This window comes from Tetranychus urticae, chromosome 1 (assembly GCF_039701765.1).
Source record: "Tetranychus urticae isolate SD_2017Ah chromosome 1, NJAU_TeUrti_SD_1.0, whole genome shotgun sequence".
Lineage (NCBI taxonomy): Eukaryota > Metazoa > Arthropoda > Arachnida > Trombidiformes > Tetranychidae > Tetranychus > Tetranychus urticae.
Genome location: NC_142958.1, coordinates 25,360,532 through 25,386,872, shown reverse-complemented (window position 1 = coordinate 25,386,872; position 26,341 = coordinate 25,360,532). Strand labels below are relative to the sequence as shown.

The window sequence follows — 26,341 nt, the reverse complement described above, 5'->3', positions numbered from 1 at the left end:
GTAATATTTACCTGTATAATAATAGCTAACCAGAATCAAAGATTAAATCAGTCTTGATAAAATGCGATAATTTTGTTTTGTTTTTAGTTGAATTCAGTTGACAATATTTCAAGGAAGGGGATATCCGTTAATAGCGAAGATGGTACCCTACTCGTAGTTAGCTGCTAATCATGTCAAATTCAGGGTTTAAGGTATTTCCTTTCTTCTTCGTCTTTGACAGGATATTTCTTGAATAAAATGAATAAAATACAATCATCTGAACATCCATTTGATTCTCAACCATTGAACGGTTCGATTGAAGCAACTCTTTATCCAGAAAGATGGCCAACTTACATTCAAAAATTAGTTTACTTCTTCTTTTCTCAATCTTCTTTGGTGAGTATTCAGCCATAATAGATACAATTGATATTTTCCATTTAAAATTCAATTCCTTAGATAAAACCTGTAACCCCATGTCTATGTTTCTATCTTTTTTAAAATCATTACAGTAATCATTAATTGTGAAAGTGAAAAGAAACCTGAAGACAAGTTAAATGTACCTCAAGAAAATAAAGATTTCAATTCTTTTGCCGGTAAACCTTACTCCTACATGGAGCCCAATTTTTTTGAAAAAATTGGTCTCCATTTAGCTAAAGGTTGGCATGGATTTAGAGGACTATTTGGTCGACGATCAAACAGACGAAATGAAAACAATTACAAAAATGGCGCCTATGAAGGAAAGGAAGAGTTTCAACAGCCTTTTGAAAAAGAGTCAACAACAAATAAAGAGTACCCCGAGTTTGGTAACAACAATTTTGGTAATGGTAATGGTAATGGTAATGGTTACTCTGGAGAAAGCCAGGGCCAAGAACAGGGCCAAGAACAGGGCCAATTATTTCAAGGTAAATATTCAATTTAATATTAACTTTAATCATTGTCCTCTCACAATGGTAATCGGTTGTACATCTTCTTGCATGTTGTCGATTCTCCAATGATTTAAACATATAGCTTATGGAATCTTATTTAAGCAGAATTTTAATCTTTCTTATTTGTTATTTTTCTTGTTTATCCAATAAGGTAATCAAAAAGGAAACCGAGAAGAAGTAGGTTTTGTTGACGAAAGAATAAAGGAAAATTCTGAGAAAGGACCGAAGGACGATAAAAAGTTTGGATATGAAGATTTATCTGGTAATCCTGGTAAAACTGCTGAAATCAAGAATGGTGAAAACAAGAAGTTAGATGAGCGTAAACCATCAAAACCAGAAAATGACAATTACGAGGCTGTATTTGGTAAGCAAAACGTACCAAATGGAAAACAAAGAAAAATCAGAGCTGCTTTCAGAGGACCTCGACTTCCAATTCGAGGACCTTTCCGGCAACCTTTCCGAGGACCCTTCCGAGGACCCTTCAGAAGGCCTGGCAACAGATTCCGAGGATAGAGGATAGTTTGGACGTTTATTTTTTCAAGTTAATGATGAGCAAAATCTTGATTGAAACAATTTCTTGTTGATCAAGTTCTTACTGTACTCATAGACATTTACCTTGATCGGAACTATTTTTTCAAATAAATTCTTACTACTAATTTGCAGATTTACTTCTATTTTATTTCTTCGTTACTTGATTATCCTCTATTTATTATCAATGATTCAAATTCATTGAGTTGTGAACTAAATTCAATTTTGGTCAGTACAAAAGTTAATTAATGAAATTTCACTAACTCATTTTCATGACGCTATTTATACAAGTATGTTGATATGACTAGGGGAAATTAATTTATCTGATATCATCAAATTAGTCAATTTAATGTTTGTCTTTGCAAATTTTGAGAAAAAATTCAATATATAAATTTGTATAAAGCGCTCATTTTTATTTGACAGATAGCTTCACTTTACTCCCTAAAAGTGACTCTCTTCACTCTTTTTCTGGGTTGATAGATGTATTGTTTTACTGTGTTTAATTTTAATTAAACATCAACTATGCATCTAATTGAATCAATTAAGCACTACATCAACTTGATGGTGCAAGAAACTGGAGTTGGTATGAAATGTCTTCTCATGGACAAAGAAACAGTAAGTTTAAATAGTCAGATATTTGTGATCCGTAAGTCTAACATCTTGTTTACTTTTCAGACTTCCATTGTGAGTATGGCTTACAGTCAAACTGAAATGTTGGATAAAGAAGTTTATCTGTTTGAACGGATCGATCGAATCAGCTCATGTGATCATATGAAATACCTTAAATGTATAGTCTTCCTTAGGCCAACCAAAGAAAATATCGACCTTCTCATACAAGAATTGCGGAACCCAAAGTTTGGACAGTATCACATATGTTAGTATGTTTTTTGTTTATTTTGTATTGAGGCTTTACTTTTACTGACAATGTCAATGTTAAATGAATTTAGGGCAAAGCAATATATATTTCTAGCTGATTTGGTCATTAAAGGACCATTTTATCTAGGTTTTGATCTGAAACTCAAACGTTTACAAGTCAAGCCTTGTTGGTTTTATTTTTAATTTGCTTCCCGTTTTAACTCTTCCTCTATTTTTTTATGTTTTACAGATTTTAGTAACATAATTTCTAATTCCGATATCATGACTTTAGCTGAGTCTGATGAACATGAATCAGTTCGTGATGTACAAGAATTTTATTCTGATTTCATTGCTGTCAGCCCTACTTTATTCAGTGTTAATGTGACTAATGGAAGTTTCAGGGGAAACAAGTGGAACCCATCAGCTTTGCAGAGATCATTAGATGGGATAATAGGTGTTTTATTATCATTGCAAAAATATCCGAATATTAGATATCAAGCATCATCAGATGCGTGTCGGAAACTTGCTGATGAAGTTAATCATTTAATCAATAAAGAACATTCATTATTCGCTAATTGTTCTCAAAATTGGCCCAATGATTCTCCTGCACCACTTTTGTTAGTTCTCGATCGTAAGATCGACGCTTTTACTCCATTATTGAATCAGGTAATTATATTTTGTTGAAAATTAACTTACAACAATTGACTATTTACTCATTTATGTTTTATTCACTTCTCGATATCTTATAGTGGACCTACCAAGCAATGCTTCATGAACTGCTGACAATAAACAACAACCGTATCAATCTTTCCAATATTCAAGGCATTAGTAAAGATATGCGAGAGGTAGTTGTTTCAGCTGAACAAGATGACTTTTATTCCAAAGTAAGTCATGATTGAACCAAAGTTTATAATATTCAATGATTTATTAATTTTGTGATTTTTTTCCTCAGAACATGTACAAAAATTTTGGTGAAATTGGTATAAATATAAAAATTTTAATGGAAGATTTCCAAGATAAAACAAAAAGCCAAAAAAAGGTCGAAACCATATCCGATATGAAAGATTTTATTGAACAATATCCACAGTTCAAGAAAATGTCTGGTACAGTCTCAAAACATGTTCTTCTCATAAGTGAACTATCCCGATTAGTTGCGGCACATAACTTAATGGATGTTTCGGAAGCTGAACAAGAAATGGCATGCCAATCTGAACATTCCAAATCTTTAAAAGTAATTTATTTAAAATTAATTGCGATAAAAATGTATTAATTTGTTTTGTTTTTCAACTAACAGAAAGTTCGTCAACTTTTGGAAGACAGCAGAGTACAGAATATTGATAAGCTTCGTTTGGTCATGTTATATGCTCTTCGATTCGAGAATAATTCCAACCAAGAAATAGCTGAGTTAAAAAAGATACTTAAATCAAAAGGAATCCCAGAAGAACAGATTAAGGTAAAACATGATAATATGAAAATTTCGGCGCTTTATTTACGAATTTTTTTTTCTCTTTCAGTCTATTCAAAGTTTACTTAACTACGCTGGCTTCAAAAGTCAGAATCAAACTCAAACAGATCTACTTTCAACTGTAAATGAAGTATTCAAAAAACGTATAATCAAAGGTTTAAAAGGTATCGAAAATATTTATACTCAACATACACCAATATTGCGGGAAATTATTGAAGATTTAGCACGTGGTAGACTTAAAGTCAACAATTTTCCCTATCTAACTGAAGATCGATCGCAAGGAACCGAGAAACCTACTGATATTATTATCTTCATGGTTGGTGGTACAACTTATGAAGAAGCTTTGCATGTTGACGCACTTAATCGGTCACTTCCAGGAGTTCGAATTATTCTTGGAAGTACATGTATACACAACTTAGCATCCTTCTTAGATGAACTGAGCTACACAAGCTCAAGGACTGGCTTTTGAGCTCTTTTTTCATCATCTATTTATTGTATCAACTATCTTTTAAAGCGAATATTGTGGTTAAATAATATTGTTCAATCATCTCGTTGATTCTAAGTCATTATGAAGTGAAGAAGATTGGTGTCTTTTCTCAATGGACCTTTAATTAAATTTTTGGCTCTTCGTTTTGTGATTTTTTTGTCTTAATATTATTTTAATTGTTATATTCTTTTATTAAAATTGCTGGATCGTGAAAAATAATTGAATTGTGATAAATGAAAAGTTGTAGACATAAAGGTTGATATTCCATTTTGGATGCATAGATACAGAGTTGCTCTTGAGCTATAAATCAGTTTCATCATGAAGATTATTGGATAGCCAAATTGTGGTTCCTCATTATTATAAAGTTGCACTTGACTTTGTCTGAATATCATTTTCAAGGTTAATCGATTTGATTACTCTGTAATAAATAAAATGTACAGAGAAAATTTGTGATTGCGCAGTTAAAGGTCCAACTAAATAAGCTTGCATCTTTGACGCTTCTTTTGTTTACTTTCTTCAAATGTCCTATTCCGACTTCCTTCTCTTCTCTTCATTTTGATTTTTCGTTTTAATTAACTGTTTGTGCTTAATATTATTTTATTGATTTTGATTTTGCTTGACACCATCCATCCTGAACATCAATATTAGTGTCATCAATTCCATCAACATCTGTACTTGCTTCCAAACCATAGAGCCTTTCCATTCCTAATTTTTTGTTATCTTTTGCCATGGCTGTAATTAATTTTACTGAAGGTATTTTTAAACCCTTTATCCGTTTTTTTGTTTCCCTAACCCACGGTTTATTTCCTTTTATCTCCTCTTCCCCAGACGACATAATAAAACGTAAATTGCTCATCGATGGAGATGGACTAGGAGATGATCGTCGTATTAATCTTATGCTTAAAACCTTTTTCAAATGGTGCAGTACTCATGAAAATGACGAAGAACAGTAAGTATAACAGGCCTATTATTTAACCAATTGTTTACCATAGAGATCCAATGTTAACCTATATATTTCACTTTTAGGGCCCTTAACTATGAGAGGATACTTTTAATGTTGACTAATTGCGAACATTCAATGGCCAAATCACAGCAAATACTTTCCATGAATCATTTGGAGATGAAAAATTACCAAGAACTCTACAATAAGATTGATACAGGAATAGCTGATTCTCAGAGGAAAATTGCTGAATTGAAAGCTGAACTACAACAAGCAAAGATTGTGAGAAAAAATAAACAAGAGTATGATGTCTTGGCGCAAATAATTATGGACAATCCGGATCGTTGTGATACTCTAAGTCGATTAAACCAATTAGAGGAAGAGATTAATAAACTACAGCAAATCAAAGAAAATCTCAACAAAAGATTGGAAAAGCGCGGTAAACAATTCCAAGTTTTATTAACATCAGCCCATGAGCTCAAGAAAATGCTCTCAGATGAAGACAATAATATTGTCAACAGTATAGATGACCAATTTTTGGACAATCTCAAAAGAAGTGATAAACCAGCTCACGTATAATGTTTAAAACCACCCAAAACTTGTGACCAGCAAGAATATTGTTCATTAATAACCAAATACTTGATGCTACAATCTTCGACATTCTAAACATAATAACGTGTGCAACGTGTGCTTTAAAAATCCTTTTATTTTTCAACACTTATTAACCTACATTAATCCTCGATTTTAATTCAAGATGTCGGGATGAACCAAACTCGACAAATTAAACTCTGTATTTAGCAACATGGCTAGACATCGAAATGAGTCGGATTAATACAATTTGGACTAGCATAAAAAATAGAAACAATTTATTAAAAATTTGTTTAAAATACTGTTCAAACGTCCAATCTACAATGTAAAAGCAATATTATAATATACTGTTACGTCGAGTCAGAAAGATTTAAAGGAAAACGACGAAATTTCTTTCATTCATTTTAACACCTGAATTGTCTGTAAAAAAGCTCCTAGCGGTTATTAAAGTTCATAGCGGTAATCTATACTCTAATTATCTTGTCATCTCATAGTTCAACAGCATAACAACGATTCCTTTCTAAAGCGCCAACTCAATCAACAGATTATGATCGAATCAATCATTCATTATAAATTTTACCAATAATTCTTCATCTTGTCTCCTTTTGAACAAAACCATTCTTGTCATAAACTTGTGTTCAAAATTTGATAAAGTTGATTATATTAATTTGAAACAATCATTTCGATGAGAACTTTAAATTACTTGTAAATCATATATATTATAGATTATAGATAACAATTTACAGAGAAATTGAATATTTACAATGCATTGCATTTCATTTGGCAGCTTGATTGAACAAAAAAATTCAGCCGCGAATTACATTATAATATCAATACCAGAATACAAATAATAAGAAAATCAATAGAATTTTCACTGAAAATGTTTTTTTATGACAATCTTGTCCATTTGATTGGTTATTTCAAGGTTCTTGGTGATGTACCAATTAATGGTATAAATGAAACATGATTATGATGGTGAGGAGTTGATATTCTGCTATGATGTCCGTAAATATTTTGATGAGATGAATTATCTCCCATCACACTCGCACTATTATCCATTGATCCAGGAGCTTGAAGAGCTGATGAGTGAGTGAAAGGTGCGTTTGGATTGGGATGATGAGGTAATACATGGTTAGCGTGGTTAAATTTGATTGCTGAGAGGCCAGACATAGCAAAATTCTCATTCGGATTAATTGATCCAATCTCGGGAAAAATGTTAAAACTAAAGTTTGGCAAAAAGGTAGATGAATGACCCACTGGTGGTAAACTATGGCTTGATGGACCAGATGATCGAGAGGAAGATGTTTGCATGCTATTCGCAGAGTTGGATTGTGGTTGAGGTCTAAATAAAGATTCACCTCCATCTATAGATCTTTCAGATGAAGACACGTTCAACGCGGATGCAGTCGAAGAGGAAGATGGAGTAACAACAGATCGATGATTAACCATTGAAGAGGAGGATGGTGGAGGTACGAAACTAGGCATTGATGGATAAGAGTTTACTACAGGAGGATTATTGATACTTAATCGTGTATCATTGTTTGAAGATTGGCCTCTACTTTTGGCAGCATTAGCAGTAGAACCTTTCTTGGTTGATTTACTTGAGCCTCCAACTGATTTCCCTGATTGTTTAGAATTTGTTGGTGGTGTGCTGGCAGTAGCGTTATTAGGTGTTTTTGATGATCCAGATGATCCGCCATTATTCACTGATTTACTTGATGCTAAAGCAATGAAATAAGAAATATTTGAGAATAATGCAAAATAAATTTGATAACAATGATTTGAAAAATACCTGAATATGGCGATAACTCTGACTGACGACGAGAATTATGCATGGGTGGTGTGCTCGTGTCACCGTAGAAGACAGAATGGTGAGAATGGTGATGAGAGTGAAGATTTGAGTTGGAAATGGTGTTAGTAGAGCCTGAGATATTGACAGTAGTATTGACATTGGATGATGGTCTCGGAGGACAGGTAAGATTGTAACCATTATTATCATAGTTTGAATTGGTTGAGCTGGAAATGAGACTAGGAAATGAGGAACTGGTTGAGAATATCGGGGGATTATTTGAATTAGGGAGGGCTGATGAGACAACATGATGATTATGCATCATGAAATAATTGTTATTTGAATTGTTTGCTGTAGATGATGATGTATGGTCAACAAAATGTCCTGAATTACCAATACGTCTGTTAGTATCAAAATTGACTACGGATGATGCGTTAGAGCTTGGTGTATTAGCTGGTCTACTGTATGGGTCGGATGAAAAAGAAGTGCTTGAATTGAGAGGATCAGAAAACGGAAATGGAGCTAGCATGGCAGTTGATGAACTGCCTGATCGGCGATTATTAGTTGCATTGAAAGAAGGTTGACAATTGTTATTAGGAGGTGCAAAAGGTGGAATGAAATTGTTTTGCGAGTTGCCCTCGATAAAACCATCATTCTGATGATTTCCGTTGTTGGCGAAAGTAGCATGATTGTCATTCCTGTCACCTGATGAAGACCCATCATTTGGCATCGGGCCATATGGATACGGATGATTGAAAATTTCTCGACCATTATTCGTGCTATTATTGTTAGCAGTAGTATTACTATTACTATTGCTACCATTATTAGCATTGGTTGTAGAACTGTCACTAGTAGAAGTTGTTTTCATGCTTATTTGCCCTTGTGAACTCGAATTTGCTTGTGTTTGACTTCGAGATGATTGAGGAGGTGGAGGTTGTTGATGATGATGCAGATGATTCTCTCTAAATGAGCAAGAATGAAAAATACAAAAACCATCATTAATATAAAAAACCTAATAATTATTATGAAAAGACTTACGGATAGACGTCGCGTTGCTGGTGCATAATTTGCTGCTGAGATTGGCTTGTTGGATTAGAGTTTCGAGAAGATTGATGTTGATCTTGGTTAGTTCGCTGGTCCTGAGTTTGCGGAGATGTTCTGTACACATTACTCGGATGTTGTTGCTGTTGTGCATGATGTTGATGATGATTTGATTGTATACGAGATAAATTAGAATCCATATCGGTGCTTCCCCGAGCAGTTCTTATGATTGAATACTGTTCATTGTAGATATTCGCAGAGTTATTAGATTGATTATTATTAGGCATGGATGAAACTTTATTTGCCTCATGAGATTTGTGCCTGCTAGATTGATTAGCAGAAACTGTTGTATCTATTGGTGGTGAGTGGATTAATCTTTCAGCAGAATATGAAATGGTCGGCCGAGAATTTGAACTAACATTGTTTGATGATGCTGAAGCAGTTCCACGATTGGAGAAATCAATATTTGGATCTACATTGGAATGAACATGATAAATTGAATTAATTGGCCCTGAGGTAGGCATAGTAGTGCTTTGTTGCTGAGGCTGCTGTCTCAGAAGAGATTCAGCTGAATAAGGTAGAAAGTTACGCTCTTGGCTGGTGCCTGAATTGTTGCCTGAAGAAGATGATGCATTTACATTTGATGATAATGAAGTTGTAGTGGTAACCGTTGGTACTGTTGAAGATGAAGTAGATGCTTCTGAAGATTTTCTCAAACCGATTTCTGTTAGAGAATTCGTTGATTTATTTGTCTCAGAACGTCTATTTTCTTGCGAATCTGTAGTATAAAGTCTCGCTTGTCCTGAATCAGCGCCATCATCGTTAGACCCATGAGCTGAAGACTCTATCGGTTCTCTTTCATTTATCATAAGGTGATGATGATGGTGGTGGTGGTGATTAATTGAATTAGAATAATTTTCATCAACACACATTGAAACATCACTATCTTTTCCTTGCATTTCAGGTTCCATATTTTTATTGCTTGATTCTAAATTACCTTCAAACATAGGGTCCTTGTCGTTTTGTCCCATGAGATGATGAGGCTCACTTATCAAGTTTGTACCTTGATTTGACATGATTACAGAAGGAGTTTGAGAAGTCGGTGCACTCGTATTAAGTCGATTTATTGAACTAGAGTAACGGGGTGAGCGAGCAGTACTATTATGATCTGTAGTTTTCGATAGGAAATCGGTAAGATGGTCAGGCGGTGATAAACTTAGGAAAGTTGGTAAACTAGAATTAGAAACACTATGAACTGATTCAGTTGACATTTCATGGTCATCCGATAAACTACTCAAAAGAAGAGGTAATTGATCTTGGTCACAAGCTGTTTCATTATTGTCACTGTTTTGACGGAAAGAATAGTCAATTCTATCTTCAGTTTCGAGATCATTGCTAGTTAAATCGTTACAAGGAATCAATTTTTTACTTGTATTGTCATTAGTTAGCGTTTCATCAAATTCTTTCGCAGACCCTTTACTTGAATTGACATTTTTGTTAGCTTGTTTGTCAGCGGTACAGCTTTTAACAGGCGAATCAGCAACTCTTTCAATTACAGTAGTTGGTCGAGGTCTTTTCTCTTTGATTACAGAGGCTGCATCACTTTGCAAATTCACTTCACTGATTGTTAACTTATCAGATGTTTCCTTAGATTTACGAGAAACTCTTCCTATTCTAGGCCTTTTCCTAGACTTTACAGCAGGCGTTGATGTTTCATTTTGTTGTTCATTAGTAGATTGATCATTTTCTACTAACACTTCGCTTATAGGAACTTGTTTAGAATTAGCTTTCTGATATGTTCGAGATCTTTTAGGCCTAGTTTGAGTTACTTTTGTCTCAGGTGTCACAATCATAGAATTTGCTTCGGGTTCGTTGTTTACTGTCACTCGCGTTTTCTTTTTTCCTTTCTCTGCTTGTTCTGTTGGTTTAACTGGAACATTAATGGAGTTATTGATGGGAGTTGACGAAGTTAGTACAAAACCAGCACCAGGAGTATAGACGAAAGCTGGTTGAGGTTGATTAACTAAAGATATTAATTGACCATTGCTCATCAACAAAGTTGTTGGTTGAGGTGGACTCAATAAGGTCGATCCTAATATAATTGGACCTTGATTAAAACCAGAACTATCAATGGCTAAAGCACCATTACCCAGAATTTGTACATTAGGTGAAGGACGGATTTTGAGTTGAGATCCATTAGACAAACTTATTCTTGGTGCATTTTGGTCTAGATTTTGATTGACAACTAGAAGCGGAGTTTTTTGGAAGAGAGAATTTATGTTCATTCTTTCAGTTACAGGTGCGTTTTGTGTCGAGTCTTGAATACCATTTTTATTGAATTGATCTGCATTATCATCATCTCTGATAACCTCTGTTGTATCAGATGCAGCATCAGAATTATCATCAGCGGAATTAGTGGATGGATTAACTTTGTCTAAATTAACTTTATCTTGTTTAAGTTTGGCATTTTTAGGGGTAAGAGGTTTCATAGCATCCAGTGGGATATTATTGGGTGTTATACCAGACATCTTTAGTATTTTGTAATATACAGCGTTAGTTTCCTCTAATTTAGATATTTTTTTCCTCGCAAACCGTAGTTCTTCCCCTGAAAGAAAAAGAGGCAGGATTATTAATCAAAGAATCTTGCATTACGTGGATTCAAAAAACCTAGAAATTACACTACATTACTGGGACAGTTTCAATTAAATTTTTCGATGATTTCAGATAGTCTTGCGTTTTTGATGCAGTGAAAGAAGCATTTCGGATCTCGTTTATGCTTTTAGCTCCAATATTCAAATACTCTATCAAACTATCTCAGAATTAAATGCTACGAGAATCTTAATAAAATAACATTTCATCATATCAGCAGTCGAAACATTCGGCAGTATAAATACAAACATCTACTTTCTTGTAACCATAAATTGCAGCACGGATTGAAGATTTTGTATTATTCAAAATATTACCTGTGATTTGATCTGCATTCCCATATATAAGTTTGTCATTCATTTCTTTAAGATGAACCATGTAATGATATGCTTTCTCCAAGATACCATTCTTGCTTTCTTTCTTAGGATCTTTAGGTAATAGCTCATAAATTTTGTTTATCCAGATAGCTATTTTATCCTTCCTTTTCTTCTCAATATTATTGTGACTTTTACGGGCATATTCAGCTCGGAAAGACCTTCTAGATGCAAAATTTAAAGAAAGAAAGAAAGACCATCATTAGCTTACATTGATAATAAGATTTATTAAATAAATAACAGTGATGATAGCAATCAACATTAATTTTAACAAGGTAGAATCCTGCAATCAAGCAGAAAGAAGGTCGGGAAAAGAAATTACTCAATACATACTTTGGCTCATTTTCTTCTTCCTTATCTCCATTGTTGACCTTTTTGTTGCCACCATTAAGTTCTGATGAAGTCATTTAAATTTTATATATTACACAAGTCTCAGAAATTACTTGATTAAAAAAACACGGAAATAGGTAAGAAATTGTTTACATTTGTCAACAATACATTTGTATATTGTAGGTTTCATTCAAAAAAATAAGGTAAATAATCATAGCGCGAGATTCAAATGAGTAAATCTCAAAGAGTAAACTACCTTACTCTTTGCTTCCTACTCTTCTCTTCATTTAATTTGATTTTTCGTTTTAATTAACTGTTTGTGCTTAATATTATTTTATTGATTTTGATTTTGCTTGACACCATCCATCCTGAACATCAATATTAGTGTCATCAATTCCATCAACATCTGTACTTGCTTCCAAACCATAGAGTCTTTCCATTCCTAATTTTTTGTTATCTTTTGCCATGGCTGTAATTAATTTTACTGAAGGTATTTTCAAACCCTTTATCCGTTTTTTTTGTTTCCCTAACCCATGGTTTATTTCCTTTTATCTCCTCTTCCCCAGACGACATAATAAAACGTAAATTGCTCATCGATGGAGATGGACTAGGAGATGATCGTCGTATTAATCTTATGCTTAAAACCTTTTTCAAATGGTGCAGTACTCATGAAAATGACGAAGAACAGTAAGTAATATAACAGGCTTATTATTTAACCAATTATTTACCACAGAGATCCAATGTTGACCTATATATTTCACTTTTAGGGCCCTTAACTATGAGAGGATACTTTTAATGTTGACTAATTGCGAACATTCAATGGCCAAATCACAGCAAATACTTTCCATGAATCATTTGGAGATGAAAAATTACCAAGAACTCTACAATAAGATTGATACAGGAATAGCTGATTCTCAGAGGAAAATTGCTGAATTGAAAGCTGAACTACAACAAGCAAAGATTGTGAGAAAAAATAAACAAGAGTATGATGTCTTGGCGCAAATAATTATGGACAATCCGGATCGTTGTGATACTCTAAGTCGATTAAACCAATTAGAGGAAGAGATTAATAAACTGCAACAAATCAAAGAAAATCTCAACAAAAGATTGGAAAAGCGCGGTAAACAATTCCAAGTTTTATTAACATCAGCCCATGAGCTCAAGAAAATGCTCTCAGATGAAGACAATAATATTGTCAACAGTATAGATGACCAATTTTTGGACAATCTCAAAAGAAGTGATAAACCAGCTCACGTATAATGTTTAAAACCACCCAAAACTTGTGACCAGCAAGAATATTGTTCATTAATAACCAAATACTTGATGCTACAATCTTCGACATTCTAAACATAATAACGTGTGCAACGTGTGCTTTAAAAATCCTTTTATTTTTCAACACTTATTAACCTACATTAATCCTCGAATTTAATTTGAGATGTTAAGATGAACCAAACTCGACAGATTAAAGTTTTTTAGCGGTAATCTACACTCTAACTATCTTGTCATCTCATAGTTCAACAACATAACGATTTAAATTTAACTCTGTATTTAGCAACATGGCTAGACATCGAAATGAATCGGATCAATACAATTTGGACTAGCATAAAAAATAGAAACAATTGATGAAAAATTTGTTTAAAATACTGTTCAAACGTCCAACCTAGAAGCAATATTATAATATACTGTTACGTCGATTCAGAAAGATTAAAAGGAAAAGGACGACATTTCTTTCATTCATTTTAACACCTGAATTGTCTGTAAAAAACTCCTTTACTTGTTCGGAATTTTATCTTTAACTACCGATATCGATTCGTATCGATTCGTCACTATCTTGAAAAACGATACTATCGAACAACTCATCTCGATATTTTCTTTAACTAATCCGGTTCCGAGCCGGATTATAAACCGAGGTTTTATTCAAGGATTTCACCTTTTTTGTTGGCGTATATTTATTAGAATTTAAAAATATTGATTTCTGTGATTAATAAATTCCTAATAAACTATTCATAATATTAATTTGTATTTATTTCTCTTGATTTCAACCGATTAAAGGAAAAGATATAGAAACCGAACTGTAAACCTTAATAATCGAATCTCGATGTCATCGGATACAACTCAAATCCAATTGGAAACTGGGTTGAGAATTATTAAGTTGATTTAATTATTTGGTGCAATTTATTTCAATGGAAGTCAATAATTTATCAACCATTTCGTTTTTATTCTTTTTTTATGATTGATTAGATTGTGCATCTGGTTTTCTGATTGAAATGTTTCTACCTTTTACCTAACTGTTTACCTGCTTCATTTGCTTCCTTCATTATTTTTTATTTTGTTTTTCTCCAAGAGCTTCAGTCAAATTAACTAAATGAGTTCCTCTAACGATACTGACATCAATCAGATGGCTGTTAAAGTGAAGGAAATCCTTCCACAAGTGCCTTTAAAAACTATTGAAACTGATTTAAGGGTTACAACTGATATTGATGAAACTATTGCTCGACTTTTGGATGGTGTACTCTCTTTCCAACCTGAGGCAGTAGCCATCTTATCTTCACCAGCTGCTGGTGTAACTTCAACATCATCAAATGATTCCAATAAACGGAGTGACGATGAAGTAATTACCTCTAACGGAGTTCCAGCTTCTTTTAATACTGCTGCCAAAAATTTCGGAAAGTCACCAATTGAAAGGATGCAATCATATAAAGAAAGAAAGAAAGCTTTAATTGAAGCTGCTAGGGAAAGATATATAAAGAAACATGGACTTAAATTGTCCTAATTTTTTGAGAATTTGATCAAACGGATTGAAGTTGGTTTAAATTTATTGTGAAATGGTTTAACTAAATTTTAATGTCGTAGATGTACAGTTACACCACTAATTCCAGTATTTTTTATCAATTTTGTTGTCAAACAATGCTGCAGGACATCATAAGTCAACGGAAAGAGAGGATAATCAATGAACAGAGGTACAACCTGAAGAATAAAAGAAAATAAAAATTTGTTAATCAATCAATTCTGATTTTCATTTCACTTTATTGAACCTATGTCAAACAAACCAATTGTAAACTAAAATAATCGACTGAATTGTAACTCAAGAAGGAAAATTGAAACAAAATTGGATCATGAGATTAAAACTTTGGTACAAGTAACCCGTGTATTCTTGATTTAATAAAAATCCAACCTCAGCCCAAACCTCTAATTCAGTTAATTTAAGTCACGTTGAGAGATTTGAAATGATTTGTTTTCATTTTTGGACTAGATCAAACTAATCGTATGAAAAAAAAGGGAAATACAGAAACTTGAATTGGTGAAATAACTTGAAAACAAATCACGTTGATGTAAATAGGTATGTGATCGGATTTATTGTATTGACTTGTAATATGGATAATATAGCAATAATGACTATAATAACAATATCAATCAAATGTCTAAATAGAAATTAAATCAGATCATGAAAATTATTTCTCTGAGTCGATTTATTAGAAAGAGTTAGAGTAAGAAAGAGGAATCGAGATGTTGGTGGTTGCATGAAAAGCATTTCTCATGGTTAGCAGTTAAATTCAGATTAAAACGTGATTGTATTCATCTCCTATTACCAATATGGCGACAAGAAAGATTCAATATTGAACAGATAATGAAAATAATGATGACAAATCGAGTTAGCAAAAGCACGTGAAAAAAGGCATTAGCAAGATGTGCGCAAGAAATAAAACGTGCCTTTTATAAACATACTTTATCCAACCACGGTGACCCCTTGAAATTGTTTTTCATTTTATCCCCTGTAAGAGGGAAATGGTCAACTCTAGCTCTCTCTCTCTCTCTCTCTGTGTTCACTGACTTTGCTCACTGTTTTCACAAATTCATTCTGAACCAATTATCTTACTTGAGTGCATTTCTGTGATGAAAAAAGAAACTTTCCTGGATCCTTTCTTTCCTATCAAGTGTGTGTCGCTCACCTGCTGTTCAACCGTTCGCTTCATTTGTTATTTTGTTCAACTTTCGTTTCCTCTCAATGCTACCCAAAATAGCTTAGTTAATTAAAAAATTGAATTTTCTATTATCATTGATAATATCATTGATAAGTTAACAATAGCTGATCATCTGATGCCCTATCACCTTTATTGGTCACTGTCCCCTCTTTACTGGTGTTTACCCCTTACAGACATACAATTGTCTTCTCCCTCAGTTTGAGAGATTTATTTTTGAAATTTTGTTCCTCAAAATTATTTCAAAATTCCAGTCAATAATTCAACTTCAACGAATGAAATCAATTCGTTTACCCAAGGGTTCTCTATGGAGTACCTGTTAATTAATCGTTCAAGCCTTCAGGCTTTGTGCTCATCAATTGGTTGGAAAAGTGAAAATGGCCATTATGAGATTAGCTCGGATTGTCTGGCTACTCTTATCTCGATTGAGAATCAATTGTTAAATGAAAATTTAACAACTCGAAACATTCGCCTAAGTCTTGGACTTTCGCGAATTATTGAACGAGATTTACTCCATATTGTGGAACAAACTGAAATAATTGCTGATCCGATAATCATACAGACCACTGTAAGACTTTTGGTCAATTTAACTCTACCCGCTGAAATATTGTTACCTGGCGCTTACAATCAACCCAACAGTCAATTAAATGATTTGAGATGTTCTAGCCATTCGTTGATTACAAGAATTAAACAACTCCAGAAGATGTTATTAGATGCTAAAAAGGCTTTCATTTCTTCAAACCGAGTAACCGCTTCATTGATACATACCATGAGATTTGCTTCGTTAACTTCATCGTCCAATTTCAAAGCGACGAGCCATTCGAATCAAAGCTTGCCCTGTTTTCATTCTGGTAAATTTGCTTCCTCTTCTTCCATCCAAAAAAATCTATCTGGAAAAATTGATTCAAGTGAGACTAAATTGGACAATACTGAACGAAATTTGATCCGTGATTGTCTTCTACTCTTTCGTAATCTTCTCCATGTTCCTGATAAGATTGTACCTCATATTTTCGAATCGGATCCAGAGTCGAAAAGTGAAGAAACAAATGTGGATAAAGAAGGGAATAGTAATGGTCGAGTTACAAGCGAAGGATTTTCAAAAGATGACTGGCAAGATACTCAAAGGCGACTTATTTGGAGTCTAATGGTTCAAGGTTTGGACAATACTTTGTTATTCTTGATGTCCACTCCATACCGAAGGAATTGGATCTGTCAAATTGCCCAGTTGATTACGATTCTCTATAGGAACCAACCAGATTCCAAGTTAATACAATGTATTTCAACTAAAAATTCAGCCTCTGACTGTTCTGAAGATGACGTTGAAAGTGATCACACATTATCAGCTCAGCGATCATCTTCAAATTCCATATTGTCTGACTCTTCATCGTCAAAAGAAGGTGGAGCTGAATCATCCGAGTCTGGAAAAGATTCAGGATATTATCAACAAACGGATGGTTCCAACGAGGAAAGTATGGAAACCAATGGGTCCAAAACAGTCGACGCAAACCGGGTTAATAATATGGAAACGAAAAACGCTTCTAATAGTGAATGGAGAAAAAACATGAAAAGGAAAGACTCCGGGTCTGATAATATTTCCATGGAGAATGGAGAAACATTTGTTGCGGTTAAAAATCATAAAGATTCCAATGAAAATGAGGCAGCTCTTTCACCTTCAAATGATGCAAAATCAGATACTCAAGAATATGAGAGAATGGAAGAAGACATTATTGGTAACCAGACTTCTGGTTTTTCTGGTTCATCCGAAGAAGATACTCGATGTATGCATAAAGTGATGAAGCCTCATCAATCGTCAACTGTTAAGCCTACAGAATCTGACGACTCGGATGATTCCGATTATGAGGGAGTTAAGGCCGTTCGAAGTCACCATCATCCTCCAAATGTCACTCGAAAGACTAAAAATTGTTCCTCCGCTCCGCGTCCACCTAATTGTTGTCCATCAATCTGCATGGAAACTGCTATTGCAGCTGCTTTATCGTCAATCTCGGTATCTTCTGAACCAATATCAAAGAATTATCAATCAAACCCATCTAATAGTTCACTACCAACATCACAATCAAATAAATCAAAAGATCGACCTAATTATTATTCAAACAAGAAAACCAAAACAACATCTTCCCCTAATCAAACTGTAAATTCCTCTCCAATCAACCCAAACTCAGTTAAAACTGAATCTTCAATCAAACCGATTGCTCCATGGGATAAGAAGAAAACCTGTGGATCCAAATCAACTCCAATTGGTAACGATTCGATCGCTCCAAGTGATAATGACATTTGTTCGCTTCTCAAAGAGTTTACTCTTAAATTTGTCCATAATTTTTTCTCCTGTCTTATTGTTGATCTTTCCAAGGAGCTTCTCCTGTCTTACTCATCAACATCGAACTCATCTTCACCATCTGCCCCATTCTCGTCATCTCTTGATATCTCTCACCTTTTATGGTTACTCAGTTATTTCCTCAAAATATCTTCATCCATTGATCTCAACTACAACCATATATCACCCATTTTGCAAATAGACATGTTTGCATTCCTAGTCTATAATGGGTTAATTATTAACGAGGAACTGGAACTACTCTCAACCAGGGCCATCGGAGGTTCCCCTTCAACCATACCACCATCAACATCTCATGCACATTTATCATCATCGTCACCAGATTTAACTATGAATTCACCTTCATCCAAAGAAACAGGAGTCAATGTTAATTTTATAAATGGCCAGTTACTTCAAGATGACAATATTAAGAAATTAACCCGAAAACTTCAATTATTAATGTCTGCTTTAAAAGAAATGATCATGACTATTTCAGGCTACATAAGTAAATCCTCAGCTGGAGAAGAGGAAAGGCAATCACTTTATAATTTAAGATCGTCTCTTGCCAAAATGACTGGTTTGAGACAATTTTTCCTGTTGCTTACTCGCTGCTACTCGCCAATCATTCATCCTAAATCATTTCTTGTTGATTCAATCATTACTCACCACCACTTGCTGCTTCTTCTCGATGAACCTTACCAGCGAGGAAATTTGAATCTCGTTGAACACCTTTCACAATTTGCCACAATTAAAGTAATGGAACAATATGGCCGAGTATTGGAATCCTTTCAATCCAATAGTGAAATGGTCAACAATTGTGTTTTTACAATTATGCACCATGTTGCTGGTGATTTAAGAAACCCAGAATGTCTCTTTCAACCAATCATTTTGAAAACCTTTTCTCTTATAATGGAATCTGATATGGAACTTTTAGATTCTTGGGAAGATTTAATGGAATATGTAATGAATCGTTTCGTAAAGGCAGCAACCAAATCAAATGCCAACAAATCAAACAAATTGATTGGTGCCTCTTCTGGTGTTGGTCGTTCAACAGATAATTCAGTTGTTGACCAAATGCCAATGAATTGCTCTGTAGCATCATCATCTGGCTTTTTATTAACAACTGAATCGTCAGATAATCAAATAATCTGTGAAGATGAAAACATAATCGGAAAAATACGAGATGATTCAGGATCGATTGCCACTTCAACTCATCAGACTAACCATGCAACCATTTGCAGTTCAGTTAAATCTTGTGTATCTGATGAAGATTCATCCATTGATTTAACCAATTTGGATAATAATCACGATCAATTATACTGGCTATATCTTCAATATGAACAAACAAATGATCCAATAACTTGCATTTTAGAGGTTATAATGGAAGAACAAGGCATTAATCTAGATCGAGCTGAATTAATTTCACAATTAATGATAAGAAGAATCATATCCTCTGAAGAATATGATCGATTCATGGAATACTCTTACGGTATGGAAACAAGCAAAAAGCCAGAAATAGTATTATTAATAAATTGTGATGATAATGAAGAGACCAATGATCAAATTGAAGATATTGAAAAAGACTATCATATCCAGGATCATAAAGATTCATCCTCATATCAAAAGATTGATTCATTTTCTTCGGATTTAAACCAATGTGGACTCATTAAAACAGAGATAAATCTGCATCACGAGGAAACAAATTTTATGAACATTGACCAGGACTCAAACATGTTGGATGAAACGGCTCGAGAAGTTGCAGAAATTGACCGGTTAATAGAAAAACTGATTAAAATGGGTTTTGCTGATCAACTTTCTTGGATTGGATCAATTCTGTTGGACATTGTAAACGTTAAAATGTGCGAAGTTAAGGGGGTTAAACAAGATTGTCGAATACTTGAGCCAGTTGCCTATTTCAGCAATAGTAAGTATTGAATGGATTGATTGGTCAACATTTTACTAATGAGTTATCTATTTTTAATTTCTAGTGCTTGGACAACCAGTTCCAATCGTTCCTTTCAATGAGAAACAAGAATTGGCTTTAAACTCTAAACCAATGATTGAACTATTACACCGAATTGGATTCCATTCACCGAGTGATGTTTCAAAATTATACCCCAGAATTCCTATAATATTTACTCCTGATATAATATTTAAAATTGCCTGTAAAATATCATCACCAGAAACAAAAAATTTACTCTTTAAGCCTGAAGAAATATTGGAAACTGGAAATTTGTAACAAGGGAAAATGTTGCTTCAAGAGCAATTGTAAATGCATATTATGAATCAAAAACACAATCAAATCAAACTCAGTGAGAACTCGTTATTATAATTAATACAAATACGAAGGTAAATTGGCAAACACTTACAAATCCTATGCCGTTAAGGACCTGATATTTCTCACTTTCAATTAACAATCATATTCAAACGCAGAATATGATTCAATTTTATGTCTGACAGCTAATTTATTTCAAAATGATGTTGATTTAAATTTAGTTTATTGATTACACATTTCATCTTATAATTTAGCAATTGCATGTATTGCTACTAATATTAATGATATTTCAACCTTTTATGTTGCCATAAAATTGTACTTGAGACTGATGAGATTTTGGATTAGCCTTTTTTTTGGATAAATAAAGAATCCATTTTTGCTTTCATTTGATTGAAGCAAAATCTGAATGTTAATATTAATGTTAATAGTTAATCATAAGTTTATTTCAATTGTTAACATTTTAATGAATATTTTACTATTTATTTTGTTTCTTTTTTTAATTTAATCCCTGTTAACCCTTGAATTGTTATCCACTGGAAATAAACTTATCATTTTACCTTTTCATTGTTATTCGATATTCAACCAATTTTACCCTTTTTTAACCAACAATTTAGCATACATCCGAGGTAACAACCATCAGATTAATTTAACCTTCCGGGAATCAAAGTAAACCTTGATCTTGAGTGGAAGTTTTGTCTATCATTTTGATTAAAACCATAGTTGATCATAACTGATCATTTAAAGCTACATTTGCATTATAACCTTGCTCCAATTGTTTCATTGTTACTTGAACAAATCCACTGATTTACTAGTGTAAGCGCAATTTTTAATTGCAATTCATAAGGTTAAATCATCCATAGGCCATCATAATTAGTAATGTAATTAGGAATATTGGATTACTATCTGTGAATATAAAGGAATACATTTTCTTGCGTAGAAACACAATTTAAATTTTAATTGATGTACATAAGCGATGCTCTTTTATAAATCACATCATTTAATGTAATTGAAAATAGTGTCTAGTGATTAGTTAATTTTAACTGTTAACCAGAATGGATTATACTTTACAATTTATTCTAGTTTTGTTCACTTTGAGTTGTTTATCAGCTTCATCTATAACAATTGGTAACAGTTCAGAATCAACAGTCTCTTTCAATGCTGCTTTTTTCCCATTCAAACAGTTACCTTTTCCCATTGAAAGATTAACAGAGGAACCATCCAAAGTTGAACAATTGGAAAAGTTAATTTTTGAAGTTAAATCTTTTTTCAACCGTTCATCTGATAATGAATCAAAACGCAACTCGGCTAGTCTTCACTATGAGACAGATTCATATGTTTACGATATTCTGAAGCGTATGTTGGATGTTGTTTCATTTCAAGAAGTAAGTTTTTTAAGTTCCTTAGCTTTAAGCAGCAAAAATTGTTAACCAATTTTATAATCTTGCGTCTTTTTACCCATTTTTAACAGTTTTTTACTCGAGTTAGAGAAGGAATTACTTCAGCAACAACTTGTTTAACTTGTCGTTTATTATCAATATTGTATACAAATGATAATTTGAGTACTTATTCATATTTGTACATGATTGAAACGCTATGCGTCTCTTTGGGGATTCAAAAGAAACATATTTGCCGGGAAATGATGGATCAAGTTGCAGTAAGTAATGAATATTGTCGGAAATTTTCATTTAAATTAACTGTTACAATTTATCTCTAGAATGTGTTTGACTACGTTAGATTCAATACCAAATTGACATCTGAAGAAATGTGTGGTGTTTCCATTGGGTTAGGATGTGTCATGTTTACCACTGAAAAGCTAAATTGGACCGTTAAGTTACCTGAAGATGATCTATCAAAGATGATAAGGAATGAATCACTTACTGTGAGACAAAAAGACCAGACAATTTACGCTTTTGCTCAAGTAACAGATGTTCATATGGATCCACTGTATGTCCCAGGTACTGTTGCTAACTGTAATGAACCCGTTTGTTGTCGCCCCGACCAAGGATTTACTGATCAGTTTGTTGATGCTGCTGGCTTTTGGGGAACTTACAGAGGTTGTGATACACCAGTGTCAACCATTTTTCAAACAATGGAACGTCTCAATGAAAGCTCTCATATGGTGAGTAAATTGCTGAGCTTTTCCTTGGTTCATTAAATTAATTCTGCTATTAACCTTTCCCTATCATTAACAAAAGCTACAATATATTTTAAGTACTGGTGATGTGGTTCCTCATGATGTTTGGAGTTACCGGAGAGCAACAACACTTTCATTATTAGACATAATGGACAAAGCTTATCAAATAGTTGAACCAATTCCTGTTTATTCATCCATTGGTAATCATGAAGCTATTCCAGTTAATAGGTGAGTATTAAATGATTAAGTTATAAGACTATGTTTCGATAAATTTAACCAATATTTTGCCACCAGCTTTTCCCCGTCAGCCAAAGAGATAGATCGAGATGATTTAACTAATGATTGGCTATATCAAAGTTTGGCCCATAGATGGGCTCAGTGGATTCCAGAAGAGTATTCAGATGATTTCAAAAGGTAAATACACGGCAGTTATTGAATACAGTTCGTTATATGCTTTTATCTTTTCTCATTTCAAGACGAGGTAATTATGTTGTCAAGGTTCGCCCTGGTTTTCGGATTATCCAATACAATAGCAATTTCTGTGCTCGGACAAACCCATGGATATTATATGACAGTGTTGATCCTGGAGATATATTACAATTTCTGGTCCGTGAATTAACTAAGGCTGAACAAGAAGGTGATAAAGTTCACTTGGTTGGACATATTGCTCCAGATCATAAGGAATGTACTCAGGCTTGGTTACATAATTTCATTAGGATCATTGAACGTTATCAACATACAGTTAAAGCACAATTTTATGGACACGATCATCGAGATGAATTTAGACTATACTATTCTCTGACTGATCCAACAGTTCCGATTGGTTATGCATTCATTTGTCCAGCGCTAACTCCATACTCTCAAACAAACCCAGGCTATCGGATTTACCAGATGGATAACCAAGGAATCATAATAGATTACGAGACACATTATTTCAATCTAACTGAGGATCAATTTTCTAATCAAATTAACTGGAAATCAGCGTATAGAGCATCTGAATTATTTGAAACAGACCAAATAACTCCTATAGCTCTTGATCGGTTCTTAAAAAGGCTTGAAAAGGATGATCAACTTTTTGCTGATTATTACAGGTAATTATTTTTTTTACAAATTTCTTCTCATCTTGATCTTCCACCAGTTAATTAATTAAATTTTGCTTTTCACTTTTGCCTTTTTTACAGATATTTTTATGTAATGACTGATGATGAAAGCGGCCAAAAATGGGATGAAAGTGTAAAGAAGGCGATCATCAACAGCCATATTGTAAAATTACCAATGCGGACAGCACCAATACCACTCGCAAATTAACAGAGTCAACTATTAAATTAAAAAATGTACGAAGTAGTACCATAATGTAATAAGTGTTCAATTGTTAGTAAAGTTACTAGTTTTTAAATATTTATTTTCTGTAAAAGCTTCCTATTAATCAGTCATATTTCAAACTCTAAATGTTATTTTGTAAATAAATGCTTTATATCGACTAGTCAACAGAAAATTTTAACCAAAAAACATTATTAAACTTTATTTTTATTAAAAACTAGTCATTGGAAATCACTGATTCTCGATTGAGTAGTCAAAGAGTAGCGACTGTAATTTCCCATTCACATAAACGCTTATAAGTCGCTTTGACAACATTGTTAAGGTTAAGCTAGTTATAACAACTTTCTTTTCCTATTTCTCCCAGGGGCCTCTGGTCCCGATAAAAATTCAAAAGCAGAAGCACTAATCAATGAGAATCCTTAACTTGGTCTGAGGAGTTAACCTCCAAGAACGATTCTAACAATGATTTCATGGATATGTGGAGCCGAGTATAGATTGAATAATGTACAAAATAAACTTTAATCAAATTAGTTATGAATTTGAAAAATTTATCTCTTGACTTTTTAGGACATTAGAAGCCATATCTACTCCTTGTTTGTGCTTTAGTAAATTTATTATTGGATATTTGATTTTTAAGATCCACTTCCCTTTGCTTCGCTTGATAAGCAAGGTATGTAATTTGATTCTTTCTTTTAGCTAACTGACTGGGTGCAGGTCCTTTAACTGTTGGTCCGGATTCCATGCTTATAGATTTTAAAAGTTCATGATTGCCTGCTAAGTATGAGCCAACATTTACTTCAACTATATCGATTTTTTCGGCTGGTTCTTCACCAAATTTAGAAGCTATGAATTTCTTAAACTCTGGATCATTGATGTTAGTAGTTGGTGGTTGTTTACTTTCTTTGTGCTGGGAATAATTGGATGATGTTGTTGGCATATTGTAATCTACATCACTGAATTTAAGCTCAGCTTCAGGCTTGGATTTAACAACGGGTATGATCGTTTCAATATTTGCATCCAATTGTTTAGTTGACTGTACATCACCAAATGAAAAGAAGGAGGTTGGAGTTTCATCATCATCGTTTGATTTTACAGAAGCCTGAAAACACAAGAAAATGAAAAGCATAATTTTTTGATTAATATAAAGATTCATTTTCAACAAATGAAATGGGTACAGATAAATTTAATCGAACTAACTTTTTTAGGTCGCTTTGAAGGAGGTATACCAGTTTTTGGCCGTGAAATTGAGTGAGGAATAAGTGAAGCAACAGATGAATTTACTGTTGTTGATGCTGATGATAATGATGTTGGTTGTGATATTGGTGTTGATGAAAATAGAGAAGAATTAAATCTTGGAGCATTCTTTGGTTTTGGCAGTAAAGATTTTAAAGAGCAACCTCCTGCTGGAGTAATTTTCCTTTTAGGACCTACTTCTTCATCTTCATCTGAATCACAATCCATTTCGTCCAGTGAAGGTATAACTACTTTAATTTTCTTAGACTTTTTATCAACCACCACAATATCACTCAGGCCAGCGGTCACTGCAACAGGTACTGATGATTTTTTACCAGCTTCAGATAAATTTTTAAGAACAGAGAGTTGACTTGTATCACCATAAGATACATCAGGTTCTTCCTCCACACGTTTCACACCGTAATCATAATCGTTTACTGTCCCATTTGAACCATTCGATTTGATAACTTGAACTGCTTGCGGTTTATCTGATTTTGAAGGACCAGCCAACTGATCGACATGTTTCTTTTGGCCATCTTTATCAGTAACTGAAATAACTGAAGACTCAATTATCTCCTCTCCTTGAGAACCCTCGTCATCATCACTAGATTCATAAGCAACTAATGGCATGATTAAATGTTAATATCAAATAGAATAACAAAATTTCAAACAGAAATAAAAAAACAAAAAAATAAATAATTAGTAAGCTATGTTTCAGTTCAACTTGACATAAATACAAAAACAACAGTTGCGTAGCAAAGTAAATGTAAAGAAACAGAAGTAAATGGCGCGCAGATTAAATTGCCTTTAGCATTAAAAAAGTATTAATTTTAATAATAATAATTTTAATAATAAATCAGGTCAAGGTGATCAAAGACAGATTAGATTTATTAAAACAACTTTTTATTCACATATTTCATATAAATATCAATTCTCCTCATTTCCCAATTTGGTCTAAATTAAGACTCTTGCTGGTCAACCAAACAGACCCTTAAAATAAAAAGTCCCAATAATAAATTTAACCCCAAAAACCATTCCAATAATCAATTGTATTCAACAATCTAAATCCAGAGAATGATTCAAATAGCCAATGAATTTAATCTTAATCTACTCCACCTTATT

General features: G+C 33.4%; 9 protein-coding genes across 10 annotated transcripts; 7 read left to right on the top strand and 2 right to left on the bottom strand.

The window, feature by feature from the left end:
* Positions 1-275: 275 nt before the first annotated feature.
* LOC107368639 (uncharacterized) lies at positions 276-1,567 on the top strand. Its single transcript, XM_015936506.3, has 3 exons — positions 276-375; positions 489-881; positions 1,057-1,567. Exons 1-3 carry the CDS (start codon positions 321-323, stop codon positions 1,416-1,418), a joined length of 810 nt encoding a protein of 269 aa, XP_015791992.2. The 5' UTR covers positions 276-320; the 3' UTR covers positions 1,419-1,567.
* Positions 1,568-1,902: 335 nt separating this feature from the next.
* Vps45 (vacuolar protein sorting 45) lies at positions 1,903-4,391 on the top strand. Its single transcript, XM_015936375.3, has 7 exons — positions 1,903-2,048; positions 2,109-2,307; positions 2,539-2,954; positions 3,038-3,172; positions 3,241-3,519; positions 3,583-3,741; positions 3,803-4,391. Exons 1-7 carry the CDS (start codon positions 1,956-1,958, stop codon positions 4,220-4,222), a joined length of 1,701 nt encoding a protein of 566 aa, XP_015791861.1. The 5' UTR covers positions 1,903-1,955; the 3' UTR covers positions 4,223-4,391.
* Positions 4,392-4,755: 364 nt separating this feature from the next.
* LOC107368535 (THO complex subunit 7 homolog) lies at positions 4,756-6,243 on the top strand. The gene is made up of 3 exons (XM_015936377.3): positions 4,756-4,993; positions 5,069-5,189; positions 5,267-6,243. Exons 1-3 carry the CDS (start codon positions 4,969-4,971, stop codon positions 5,757-5,759), a joined length of 639 nt encoding a protein of 212 aa, XP_015791863.1. The 5' UTR covers positions 4,756-4,968; the 3' UTR covers positions 5,760-6,243.
* Positions 6,244-6,467: 224 nt separating this feature from the next.
* Positions 6,468-12,143, bottom strand: LOC107368533 (uncharacterized). 2 transcript variants are annotated; one of them, XM_015936373.3, is made up of 5 exons: positions 11,952-12,143; positions 11,562-11,782; positions 8,596-11,203; positions 7,561-8,519; positions 6,468-7,489 (listed from the first exon to the last, which is right to left on the bottom strand). In XM_015936373.3, exons 1-5 carry the CDS (start codon positions 12,023-12,025, stop codon positions 6,684-6,686), a joined length of 4,668 nt encoding a protein of 1,555 aa, XP_015791859.2. In that variant the 5' UTR covers positions 12,026-12,143; the 3' UTR covers positions 6,468-6,683. The 2 variants fall into 2 exon arrangements, with proteins under 2 accessions (XP_015791859.2, XP_015791860.2); XM_015936374.3 differs by having other exon boundaries at positions 11,562-11,779; positions 11,952-12,127.
* Positions 12,144-12,191: 48 nt separating this feature from the next.
* Positions 12,192-13,964, top strand: LOC107368536 (THO complex subunit 7 homolog). The gene is made up of 3 exons (XM_015936378.3): positions 12,192-12,438; positions 12,515-12,635; positions 12,716-13,964. The coding sequence occupies exons 1-3, from the start codon at positions 12,414-12,416 to the stop codon at positions 13,206-13,208; spliced, it is 639 nt and encodes a 212-aa protein (XP_015791864.1). The 5' UTR covers positions 12,192-12,413; the 3' UTR covers positions 13,209-13,964.
* Positions 13,958-15,091, top strand: LOC149094830 (lipid droplet-regulating VLDL assembly factor AUP1-like). The gene has a single exon (XM_089270055.1). It carries the CDS (start codon positions 14,314-14,316, stop codon positions 14,719-14,721), a length of 408 nt encoding a protein of 135 aa, XP_089126181.1. The 5' UTR covers positions 13,958-14,313; the 3' UTR covers positions 14,722-15,091.
* A 535-nt stretch (positions 15,092-15,626) lies between these two features.
* Positions 15,627-21,096, top strand: tim (timeless). Its single transcript, XM_089270054.1, has 2 exons — positions 15,627-20,181; positions 20,246-21,096. Exons 1-2 carry the CDS (start codon positions 16,236-16,238, stop codon positions 20,494-20,496), a joined length of 4,197 nt encoding a protein of 1,398 aa, XP_089126180.1. The 5' UTR covers positions 15,627-16,235; the 3' UTR covers positions 20,497-21,096.
* A 422-nt stretch (positions 21,097-21,518) lies between these two features.
* LOC107368448 (sphingomyelin phosphodiesterase-like) lies at positions 21,519-24,066 on the top strand. Its single transcript, XM_025162198.2, has 7 exons — positions 21,519-21,914; positions 22,001-22,186; positions 22,247-22,651; positions 22,728-22,894; positions 22,961-23,080; positions 23,143-23,757; positions 23,848-24,066. The coding sequence occupies exons 1-7, from the start codon at positions 21,585-21,587 to the stop codon at positions 23,972-23,974; spliced, it is 1,950 nt and encodes a 649-aa protein (XP_025017966.2). The 5' UTR covers positions 21,519-21,584; the 3' UTR covers positions 23,975-24,066.
* Positions 24,067-24,481: 415 nt separating this feature from the next.
* On the bottom strand, positions 24,482-25,946 carry LOC107368590 (proline-rich protein PRCC). Its single transcript, XM_015936441.3, has 2 exons — positions 25,184-25,946; positions 24,482-25,085 (listed from the first exon to the last, which is right to left on the bottom strand). The coding sequence occupies exons 1-2, from the start codon at positions 25,847-25,849 to the stop codon at positions 24,558-24,560; spliced, it is 1,194 nt and encodes a 397-aa protein (XP_015791927.2). The 5' UTR covers positions 25,850-25,946; the 3' UTR covers positions 24,482-24,557.
* Between the last annotated feature and the right edge of the window lie 395 nt (positions 25,947-26,341).